Source organism: Carex rostrata, chromosome 24 (genome assembly GCF_964058835.1).
Source record: "Carex rostrata chromosome 24, lpCarRost1.2, whole genome shotgun sequence".
Taxonomy (NCBI): domain Eukaryota; kingdom Viridiplantae; phylum Streptophyta; class Magnoliopsida; order Poales; family Cyperaceae; genus Carex; species Carex rostrata.
Window position 1 is genome coordinate 3,054,436 of NC_135941.1, and position 12,065 is coordinate 3,066,500.

The 12,065-nt window shown below is 35.1% G+C and overlaps 1 protein-coding gene and 2 long non-coding RNA genes across 3 annotated transcripts; 2 read left to right on the top strand and 1 right to left on the bottom strand.

Annotated features, from left to right (window-relative positions):
• The first annotated feature begins 560 nt into the window (after positions 1-560).
• On the top strand, positions 561-1,939 carry LOC144575914 (uncharacterized). Its single transcript, XR_013518556.1, has 4 exons — positions 561-766; positions 1,070-1,142; positions 1,294-1,393; positions 1,501-1,939. It is a non-coding gene; the product is annotated as an uncharacterized LOC144575914 (long non-coding RNA).
• A 95-nt stretch (positions 1,940-2,034) lies between these two features.
• LOC144575928 (uncharacterized) lies at positions 2,035-2,966 on the bottom strand. The gene is made up of 2 exons (XR_013518564.1): positions 2,797-2,966; positions 2,035-2,460 (listed from the first exon to the last, which is right to left on the bottom strand). It is a non-coding gene; the product is annotated as an uncharacterized LOC144575928 (long non-coding RNA).
• Positions 2,967-4,934: 1,968 nt separating this feature from the next.
• On the top strand, positions 4,935-6,740 carry LOC144575715 (U-box domain-containing protein 27-like). Its single transcript, XM_078325953.1, has one exon. It carries the CDS (start codon positions 5,488-5,490, stop codon positions 6,646-6,648), a length of 1,161 nt encoding a protein of 386 aa, XP_078182079.1. The 5' UTR covers positions 4,935-5,487; the 3' UTR covers positions 6,649-6,740.
• The last annotated feature ends 5,325 nt before the right edge of the window (positions 6,741-12,065 follow it).

The following is a 12,065-nucleotide window of genomic DNA, read 5'->3' on the forward strand; positions in this document are numbered from 1 at the left end:
TATTTGACTTTTCAAAATCCTAACGGTCGATCCGAACCGTTCATCTTGTTCTCCATATTAATATGTGATTGGAGATCAAATTTTACATTTTTTGGAAATTTTTTACTATTTTTTTAGATTTATTGAATATCGCTGTTTTTTATGGTCCAGATTTGTCTGAAAAGCAGCGATTTTCAATAAATCTAAAAAAATAGTAAAAAATTTCCAAAAAATGTAAAATTTGGTCTCCAAGCACATATTAATATGGAGAACAAGATGAACGGTTCGGATCGACCGTTAGGATTTTGAAAAGTCGAATATTGAGCCGTAGCACGGGAGGCCTCTTAGCTACCCATAGCACCGTAGCCAAGTCCTATATATATATATATATATATGAGTAATGCTATCCTACTTCACGAATTAAACCGCCTGTTTTAATTCACGTTTCTGACCCTTTGATCTGCTTCAAAAATAGTGCTGATCGGATCTAAAAACAGCGGAACTGGACGTCTCCTGTTAAGCCCCTTTACATATCCTCATCTAATTATTAGAAATGGAGATCTCCAATTACACCCCAGGCCTCCCGATCCCTCTCCTTCCCTCTCACGCGAAAAAGAAAAGAGGGCGATCAGCGCCTCTCTAAACCCTAGACGCGACCTCTCCTTCTCTTTCTCCTGGCGAACTCCTGGTAAAAACCTAAGGCAAGAGAGAACTCCTGGCGAAAACCTCTCTAAACGCTAAAGTAAGGAATTCACCATTTATACTCTCCGCAGCTCTCTCTGCTCAGGTAAGGAGCTTCCTCTCGTGCCGAAATCGACTCTCCCAGTCCGAGATTTTCATCCCCCGTACCAGCCCTCTCGTACCAGAAACTGTACCAGCCGGTATACCCACTCTTCCTGTACCAGTAACAGTTGTATCGACACCCCCTGTAGCAGAAATTGTACCACCCAACCTCGTACCAGTAGCAGGTGCATCTATACCCCCCATACCAGAACAATCTCAGTACTGAACCATTTGAACTCCCCTACTTTTGGCCCTCTTTTAAGAAAAAAAAATGAAGAATATTGATTTCTTTTTTTTTTCCTTGTAGGCATGAAGTGGATTATACAAACATTCACGAAATAATCTTTTCTACAACCGACAAACCAAAGCTTATTACTCAGGTTTAGTCATGATTATTTTCATTCTTTTATTCTACTAATTTTTTTATTAAGTGGACAAATATTGAGGAAAGAAATGCAAATTGAGAAATAGGAAGAGAAAATTAATACTTCTGCCCATTGTAACTGAAATTTTCTATATATTTTCTTTCAGGTCGACAATCCAAAATTCAAGCAGACCACAGCTAAATGTGTCGCTAATAACAGAAAGATTGGCTTCAAAGGAGGCACAGGAGGAAATTTTAGCTTGCGAGGTGCCAATTTTGACATTCTGAACCTTTGTTATTTCATTTTAGCTTCCAAGGAACACAGCTAAAGGTGTCGCTAATTTGAAATTGCTTTCTTTGTTAACTTATTGTAGCATTTGGCAATTGATGAATTGTTACATGAAACAAGCAAGGTTGGGGCTGCTCAGCTGAGTTGTGTATGATGAGATAAGGCCGACGAAAGAAGAACAAAAAAGAGACAGCCAAGATAGCGTCTCTACTAGTTTGGCCGAAAAATGGATTCACGCCGGCTATTTAAAATATAAAGCTGATTTTGACTTGCATTCTACTATAATTAGGAATGTTGCATTAGCACCTAAGCGGGCTCGACAGAAGCAGAAATGATTTTGGTGGAAAATGGGTTGAAGTATTTGAAGAATTAGATTGTTTAATGTTGTATGAATCATTTACATTGTTTTAGTCAAGTTGGTTTATATATAGATAAATTAGTTTTGTCATGACTGTTGATGCTTGCTAATGTAATTAGTGATGGTTAAACACTTTCTATTAAATTAATCTAAACTTGTTCTAACATATGGCGTAGGGTGTGACAGGCTAACCCAGCCTTTCCCGTGAGCAGAAATTTTCAGAATAACGAAAACACCTATATAAACACTGAACAGCAAATATCAACCAAAAATCAAATTTCATATTGCAAACAAAATTATCAAAAAATTGTAAGCTCTACAAAAAAATAAGGCATGGTAACACATGCTTATAAACAGAGTGATAAGACTAGCAGTTAGATTTTGCTTTGGATCTTGTTCACAGCTTCACAAAAAAATAGCGGTGCATGTCTTCCTTGGCTAATGTAGTTAGCCGTCACTTCTCCAGATCTTGACATTCATGCTCGAGTAGCTTTATGTAGTTAGCCATCACTTCTGCTAATTCAGCCCACAGCCAAACTGTACAAAAATATTAATCTGGTGATTTATTTATTTTTAAAAGAACTGAAATAAAATTACCTTTCCAGAGTTGTTGTAATCAGGAAATTTGGCTAAGGCAATAACTTGAGTGTTCGGCAAAATTTCTGAGAGAACTGAAGTGCAATAGACCTGTACAGAAAAAAAATCTTCTAGTTATAATAACACAAAGGTTTCAACACCAAGTACTACACAGTTAAGTAGTTGATGACTAGTACCAGTACGTTAATATCTGTACCAGCCAACATATCTTTTATGGAAATCGTGAATTTTTTGGATATATTTTTCCTTATTTTATGACAGCATTCCGTAAGGCCTATCAAATTAACACAAAGAAAACGAAAGAAAAGTTAAATATCTAATTTCAACAAAATTCAACTAGTGCTAATGAACAACCAATTTCAACAAAATTCAGCAAACCAATTTCAACAAAATTTCAGGAAATCTAATAAATCTAACAAAACTAACCTGAGCGACTTTAGCGTTTAGAGAGGTTTTCGCCAGGAGTTCTCTCTTGCCTTAGGTTTTTGCCAGGAGTTCGCCAGGAGAAAGAGAAGGAGAGGTCGCGTCTAGGGTTTAGAGAGGCGCTGATCGCCCTCTTTTCTTTTTCGCGTGAGAGGGAAGGAGAGGGATCGGGAGGCCTGGGGTGTAATTGGAGATCTCCATTTCTAATAATTAGATGAGGATATGTAAAGGGGCTTAACAGGAGACGTCCAGTTCCGCTGTTTTTAGATCTGATCAGCACTACTTTTGAAGCAGATCAAAGGGTCAGAAACGTGAATTAAAACAGGCGGTTTAATTCGTGAAGTAGAATAGCATTACTCTATATATATATATATATATATTTTTTTTTTTTTTAAAAGAGGCATTAGCCCATTTCATATTACTGAAATTGGATAATTACAAAACACTAGTCTCAGTTGTCACCTCGACTAGGAGCCAGAATATATCAAACCACCAGAAATAACAGTAAATTCATACATTTGCCATAATAGAACTAGAAACTAAAGTCCAAAAGTAATCTAGATTATCTACTACTAAGCCACTCATAAGGACTAAGATAGACTAAGTAGTCACAGCTAAGTAGTCAGAGCAAAATGGTGAGGCTGTCTTCATCATCCATCAAGGGGCCTCAGAGCCCTCAGCTAGGTCAGTGTGCTGGTGTATCATCATATGTAAAGGCATGAACTGGCTAATAGGAATCGCATCCTCCACTACTGGCAACCACTCTTCAACAGAGTCCTTGGTCTTCTTTTTCAGCACACCTATCCAATACAAAACAAAGAGATTTTATCATAGTAATCAATGTTCTAGCTGTTTTAACTTGAGCATTATTAAAGCACATGTCATTACGATTTTTCCAAAGTGTCCAAGTGACAACACTGAGGACAATTATAAAACCTGTGCGATCGGCAAGGCTAAGAGAGTAAACAAACTGAATTAGACTATCCCAATTGTGCCAGAGATGCATTACCTCTTGACTTTTTCCTAACCAGAATCAAACCTGTTGAGCTAAGTCACAATTAAGAAACAAATGATCTAATGTTTCATGTTGATCACAAATGTGACATTGAGTGTTATCGATCCAGCCTTTTTTATTAAGATTATCTTTGGTCAGAATGAGATTATGTGTCACTAACCACATGAATATTCTTAATTTGGGGGGAATTGGTAAATGCCACCAAATCATAGCATTGGTTGGTTGGTACCCACCAAAATTTAGAATTATGTAAATAGAGTGAGTGGAGAACTTCCCTGAATTTTCCCATCTCCAATCTATCTTGTCATGCGGCAAAGTGAATGAAGTAGAGCTAATAATAGCAAGCAATTTTAACCATTCTCTATAATCTACACCTAACAATTCCATTCAAAATTTCAAAACCTGACCTTGAGTGTGTATGACATCAGCTAACAGTACTGTTTTATTAGTGCATTTAGAGAACAATGAATAATATTTAATAGAAAGGGAACAATTTTGGTACCATTGATCTAACCAGAACCTAACCTGAGTTTGTAAACCAGGAGTATAAGTAGTACTCATATCTCCAATATGACTAATTTTATTCATAGAAGACCAGAAAGGAGAAGGGAAAACTGAATGGTTGCTACTATATTTGTGTATAATAAGAGTTTTCCAAAGGGCAGCATAGTCATTATTTTTAAGTTTTCACCACCACTTAAGCATAAGGGAAATGTTCATTTGTTTAAGGTCTAGAATACTTAATTCTCCAAAATTTTTGGTTAACCTAGATGTATACCAATCTAAAAAAACATTATATTATTCCCATATATAATGTTTTTTTTTTAAATTTCATGACCAATATACAATTTTATATCAAAATAGAAACTTCTCTTTGTTCCCTATTTACAACATTAAGGAAGACAACGCGGCCCTCCATCCCTTTCGTTTTCATTTTGGATCTCTTCGTTGAAATAAAAAATATTTGCCTATGAGCCCAAAATTACTGGGCTGGCCCAAACCTGTGTTACCAAAATCTCCTTTTATTTTACACAAAGGCGGGACCTCAATACATACGAAGAAAACAGATCCCAGTTTCATATAACAAAATCATCATTCTTTATTCGCAACCAGATAGGCTCGAAGTGGTACTTACGTGGCAAGGGAAATTATAAGCTGGTCAAAGCTCTCTTCCGGTCTTTCCTTTTCGATGATTATTCAAAACACAATAATTAATAGGAAACATAATAACTGATAAAAGGCAAGAAGTTTAAAAACTGAGATTAGGTGCCGGTGCCTTCCTTTTCTTCCAGCAAAAATATTCAATGGAGAAGCCACTGGGACCAGCGGAGCGTTTTCTTTGGGTGGGTTAATTTCCATTTGTCGTTGCTTCTTCATCCTTTCCATTTGTTTCAATTGCTTATAGACTAGGCTCAGGGAGCTGTAGCGCTTTCCGCCTAACATGTCAGTTGTACGGTTTACAAAAAGGTTAGTACACCGGGTCTACTCGATATTTCGCAATGTATCTTTATTCTTCACACTTTTGTCGCATAGGAGCCACACGACAACGGCATTTCCATGATCAACCTTTGACCGTTGACTAATTGACGTCACTTTTATTTTTGTTCGTTTCCTTTCCCCCACTACGAGTTTAAATATACTCCCAGCAGTGCGGTCTTCTGACTGGATTCTCTCCAGCCATGGCCTCAACCAACCCAAACAAGGAGAGAAAGAGAATCTCACTGAACCCACTGGAGCTAACCTCACCTACCTTATTCCGGTGCCCGATCTCCCTTGAAGTGATGCGGTCTCCGGTGAGCCTCTCTACCGGTGTGACGTATGACCGTTCGTCGATCCAACAGTGGCTTGATTCCGGCCATATAACCTGTCCTGCCACGTGTCAGCCTCTCAGCTCCACAGAGCTCGTGCCGAACCTTACACTTCGCCGTTTGATCCATCTATGGTCTGGTACACCTCTTGAAGAATCACCAGCACCTGACAATTCTGAGATCGGTATTATAAGTACAATCGATACAGTAGCTTTGCACCTGTTGAATGAAGGTGATCTTGCCAGGTCAGAGTCGGCTGTTGGGTATTTATCTGCAACCAAAAAAGAGGAAAAAGACAGAGTCATATTTGTGCTTGCTGAAAATTTAGAACGATCTATGCAAGCTTTGGTTAAGGTGTTAAAAAATAGTACTGACATTGAGTCACGGGTTAGAGCGGCTCGGTTGATTGAATCAATCCTGGCATCACCTATTTCTGTATCTGATTCAAAAGTTGAGATAATAAAAAAGATTGATTTGTTCACTGATTTGATACACTTGATCAGAGTAGGAAGCCTCAGTGCTGTATCTGCTGGACTAGATTGTATGCAAGCAACAATTGCATCTACAGATAAAAATAAATTACAACTGGAGATGGTAAAGGCAGGCGTGGTGCCAGTTTTGGTAACAATTATCAAAGCAACAGAGGCACCGCATGAGGTGGTGGGGAAGGCTATCAGACTGTTGGAGCAGGCTGTGAGGTGTAAGGAAGGATTTGAGGAGATAATTGAAGATGCGAAGGGAATTATCGATGCCTTCGTGCCGAGAATGATGAAGGTGGGAAGAGGAGGCCGGGATGCGGCAGTGGGGATACTTTGGGTGATGTGTAACAAAGGCGGTGACAATGGCGCACGAGATGCGGTGAAAGTCGCGCAAGGATTAGTGGGGAGATTGCTTGTGGTGATGCAAGAGGATTGTTCGCCGGTTGTTGTGAAGATGGCTGGAGATGTTCTTAGGGTTTGTACATTGGAGAGGGATAAGGAAGGTCGCCTAAATGGAAATTATACAAAGACACTTAATACAATGCCGTTTTGAAGTTGGTTTATTTCTTGTGATCCTGCTTGTAAAACGACCTCATATTTTGTAAGAGTGGATAAATTTTGGATAGAGAAAGAATGAGAATATAGGAACTGAAAGATTGTGTTGATAAGTATATTTTTAATTTGCTAATTCAAAATAAAAAATAGTTTAATCCTAAATGAGGTAAAAAAATGATCAACAAAAAATGTTCTCCCCTTGATCCGGATGCATGGTAATTAACTGAATAGTGTAAAGTATGGTATATTATATTTTGTTCTGTTTATGTCATGATCATTAACTACATGTTCAACTTTCATTTGTTCTGAATTCATATGTACGTAATTGTGTGTAATCCAATTATGCACATGAAGTGAAAAGAGCTGTCCGGAATATTTGACAGTAATTTTCACGCATATATTGTGACAAAAAATAATGTAAAGAATTGTTCTCATTCCCCCCCTTTTTTTTCTTTTCCATACTTTTCCCAAGAAAAGGAACATTTGAATTTGGGTATTTCGGCATAATTCCATAGACTTTTCATATCCCTTGACTTTGAATGCTCAGTACACAAGTCCAAATTCGGAAAATTTTAAATGGGATAATAGACTGTATAATTGTATGTCTTTTCCAGTTTTCCTGAAAGTGACGTCTTAATTGTGGTAGATAAGAAACTTTGTTTCACAGCCCCATGTTGACAAATTTTCTTTCAGGAAGAGACATGGATATTCTGTGTTGCCCCTCTTAGTTCTGTTGAATAAAAAAGGTAAATTTAATTGTTTTGTAGCCCTGCAAAATTCATAATTAACACATTCACTTGGAGCCTATTGCAAAAATTTGCATGCATCACTACTCGTAAGAATTGCCGCAGTATTTGGGTACTCTGAAAGAAGCGTAATAGAAAAGTCTTCTATGGTTTGAGAAATACAGAGAGCATATTGTTCAATGAGACGACAAGTGATATGCACAACTGGAGGTTGTTCGCATGACAAATTATTATTTTTGATATATTTGGCAGAGGTTCGCATGATAATATAGAGATAGTTTTTCCTATTCTTGTTGAGAATAATTACTTTTAATTTTGTTATATAATACAATAGAATGAGATAGAATCATGCAAATATTTTTTCTTCTTTAATATAAATGTTAGTAGCACAATGCCATTTAACCTTAAAAAAAAAAAAAAAATTCCTTTTTTTAGTACGTACCAGTATCAAGCTAGGGTCAAAGGGTCAAGACACTATAAGATTTCAATTTCAATTTGTTTAGTGCTTGAAGAGATTTCTAAGTATGTGGTCCCTTGTATCACCCAATATTAGGCTGCTGTAGAGTGTAGAGTGCTCACGCAGCGGCACGTTGGGAAAATAGAAAAGATGTTGCAATTTGGGTTTTCGGAGGCTGACAGGATAGCACTGCATTTGCAAAATCCCTAGACTTCTCGTGCATGATATAAGAAAAGATGCAATTATTACTTGAAAAGCAGGTAGTTTTCTTCCCATGTTATAATGCTCCACGCCTCCACCCAGTCCCAATTAGACCGTTTGTAATTGCAAGTCCTTGATTTCTTTTTCCGTAAGGGGCCTTGCTCCAAAGTTTCCAGGCCCTGAGTTGGGGAATATTTTTTATAAACTATAATTAGAAAAAAGATTTTTATGAAACTAACGTTATTATTATTTTTTTACAAAAATCATAAGAACCGAAATGTCATTATGGTCCTGATTTTTTTATATTTTATTTTTGGGAGCGAAATGACAATTTGGCCTAGGTGTTTTTATAATTTTTCAAACGTATTTTTTATGTGAAAACGGCTAGAACCGAAATATCATTTCGGTCCAAAAATAAAAAAGAACTGAAATGGCATCTCGGTTCTTATGGTTTTTGTAAAAAAAAAATAATTAAATTGGTTTGGTAAAATTTATTTTTTTCATTTATGATTTCTAAAAAAAATTCTGACTTGGGGGGTGGTGTTTGCGAGTCAGTGTCCCCCCAATATCTGAGATTCTGAGGTACCATTTTAAAAAATAAATAGTCCAAATTAATTCCATTCATATTCAACTTAATCCAGTCCCTATTATGACTTTAGAGGGTCTGCTTTGAGATTTGTGCCAAGCTAAAAAAACGGTTCGGATTTTCTACTTGCAGCTTAGATACCTGGAGTAATACGGATTCGGTGTTTCAGTGTTTGCCACAACAAAAGTACGTACTCCCTCTGTTCTTAAACTGCAAAAATATACCAATAAATTATACTTGTATTTTTTGTTATACCAATTATTTCGTATTTACATTTTTAGTCGCATAGTATTGATCTATGATAAACTTTTTTTTTTTTTTGGTTTCTTTCAAGACCCGTAGGTCAACTTCCATGTGTTATACTTGGGACTAGAGGTTGAATAAAACCCGTTAAGGGTATACCCGCCCGTACCCACCCGTACCCGCCAGCTAGGGTACCCGTGCCCGAGCCCGGGTATGGGTCGGGTACTCGGGTACGCGGGTACGGGCAAAAACCGGACCGGACCCGTTATTTTAGACCAATACCCGAGTTTACCCTACCCGAGTTAACCCGTACCCGACTAAACCCGTACCCGACTACCCGAGTACCCATACCCGTATACCCGAGTACTGTTCATCACAATTCAAAATTCAAAAAATTTGATTTTTCCCCCCCAAACCGGTGCCATCCCATCCGGACCCGACCGGCCGGACCGGACCGGACCGACCGGATGGGACGGTTTTTTTTTTTTTTTTTTTTTTTTTTTCTGTTTCTGTTTCTGTTTCTGTTACTGTTATTCTTTAATTTCTGTTTTTTAATTTCTGTTTTTTTGTTTCTGTTTTTTAATTTCTGTTTTTTTGTTTCTGTTTTTTAATTTCTGTTTTTTAATTTCTGTTTTTTAATTTCTGTTTTTTAGATTTTTTTTTGTAAATGTTAGATTTATTTTGAATAGGTTAGATTTATTTTTGAAAATGTTACATTTAGTTTGAATAGGTTAGATTTAATTTCTGTTTTTCAATTTCTGTTTTTTTGTTTCTGTTTTTTTATTTCTGTTTTTTTTTATTTCTGTTTTTTTATTTGTGTTTTTCATTTTTGTTTTTTAATTTCTGTTTTTTAGATTTATTCTTGTAAATGTTAGATTTATTTTGAATAGGTTAGATTTATTTTTGTAAATGTTAGATTTATTTTGAATAGGTTAGATTTATTTTTGTAAATGTTAGATTTATTTTGAATAGGTTAGATTTATTTTGAATAGGTTAGATTTATTTTCTGTTTTTTAATTTCTGTTTTTTAATTTCTGTTTTTTTCTTTCTGTTTTTTAATTTCTGTTATTTTATTTCTGTTTTTTATTTCTGTTTTTTAATTTCTGTTTTGTAGATTTATTTTTGTAAATGTTAGATTTATTTTGAATAGGTTAGATTTATTTTTGAAAATGTTAGATTTATTTTGAATAGGTTAGATTTATTTTTGTAAATGTTAGATTTATTTTGAATAGGTTATATTTATTTTCTGTTTTTTAATTTCTGTTTTTTTGTTTCTGTTTTTTAATTTCTGTTATTTAATTTCTGTTTTTTATTTCTGTTTTTTAATTTCTGTTTTGTAGATTTATTTTTGTAAATGTTAGATTTATTTTGAATAGGTTAGATTTATTTTTGAAAATGTTAGATTTATTTTGAATAGGTTAGATTTATTTTTGTAAAGAGAACAGAGCGTTTTAAGCTTTATGCAATTTACTACTCATATGGAAGCTCTTGTAATTAAATAGGATGAGCGCTGCTTGCAGTTAAAACCACTCTGTAAATAAAATTCAGCTCAATTATAACTCTGTGGGGTGGGGCCGTGGGGGATGAGAGGGAATTGAAATTAATTTTCTTAATGCATACAAAATTACTTTATTATTGTTTAATTTAGATATTTAGAAATGAAAATTCTGCCGTAGTTACTATTCATAAGTGATTAAATTTTAGTTTTTTATTTGTTTAGTTTGAACTTCTACATGTGATAGGTATTTTATTCTTGCAATTCATATTTAAATGGGATTGAAATTATATATAGTATATAGTTTAGAAAATTAATTTAGACAAAAAATTGCAAATGAAATTTGCACGAAAATTAATGGAAAAAACATGTTTATGAATTGCTAAATAGTTTGAACCAAAAAATTATACAACATAACATTCTTGTTGCATCAAGAACTCATATCTATCATTGTTGAACATAGCACGTGAACTCTTGCCGCATGAGTTAATGAAAGACCTACAAGTATACGTCATCTAATGATTGATCGGAACCGTTAAAATCGAAGAGTATCACATTAATATCATTACAGTGAAATTTGTTGAAATTTGATGTTCATCTACCTATCCATCAAGCTTACGGAATATACACACATCGTAGGGTCACAAACAGATCGCGTTGGATCAAAACCTCGACACAAAGAAAGTTCATTTTATTTTTGCTAATACAGTTCAATATTTTCCCATGATCATTTAAAAAGTAATTTGGAAGTAATTCACTGCAGATCGATCGTCAATCGCTCATATAAAAATGAACGGTTTGTAATTGTTGACTCAATTTTAAGAAGAAAATAAAGATGAAATTATATAAAATTGATAATTACAAGTATTATTTGATGACATGGTACGTAAAAAAGTAGAAAATATTTTTTTCGAAATTTATTCGTATTATTTACTATACAAAATTCACCAATTTCATCATTTTTTGATATAAGTCGTCCGATGGGTGATTAAGAGTCAGGATTATCAAAAAAACCCAACAAAAAAACCAGCTAAAAAAAACAGGAACAAAAAAACCAAAAAAACAGCAACAAAAAACAAAAAAAAAACAGCAAAAAAAAATAAAAAATAAAAAAAATACCCGTACCCGTACCCGCCCTACTTACCCGTCAAGGGTACACAGGTAAGGGTATAGGACGGGTAGGGTATGGGTTTTGAAAATTATACCCGCCATACCCGTACCCGAATACCCTTGTACCCGAGTATACCCGTACCCGAGACGTACCCGTACCCGAGACGGGTATACCCGGGGTACCCGTACCCGCCCGAGTTGCAAACCACTACTGGGACCTGATCTGATCCCATTCTTTCCCATCCCCTAGTTCTACCCAAATTTGCTAAATCATGTGCTATACTCAATTTTTCATTGTTCCGGTTACAATATGATAAACCAAAAATACCACCTGATTAACAATTATTGTTTTGGTAACAAGATATATATTTTGTAATCAACAAACTTTTTATAAAAAATATTAAGTCTAACTTATGAATGAAAAAAATATATTTAGTTGTTATTTATTTCCTAGAAGGAATATCAGTAATTTATTTTTAATCATCCAAATTATATCATATCCTTATTTATATAAGCCTGATATTCGATCCATATTTATATTTGTTTAACATTTGATCCGTATAAAAAAAAATATAAC

Bases quoted from the DNA above. Each gene is read 5' to 3' on its own strand.
- LOC144575715 (XM_078325953.1), top strand. From the start codon at position 5,488: ATGGCCTCAACCAACCCAAACAAGGAGAGAAAGAGAATCTCACTGAAC.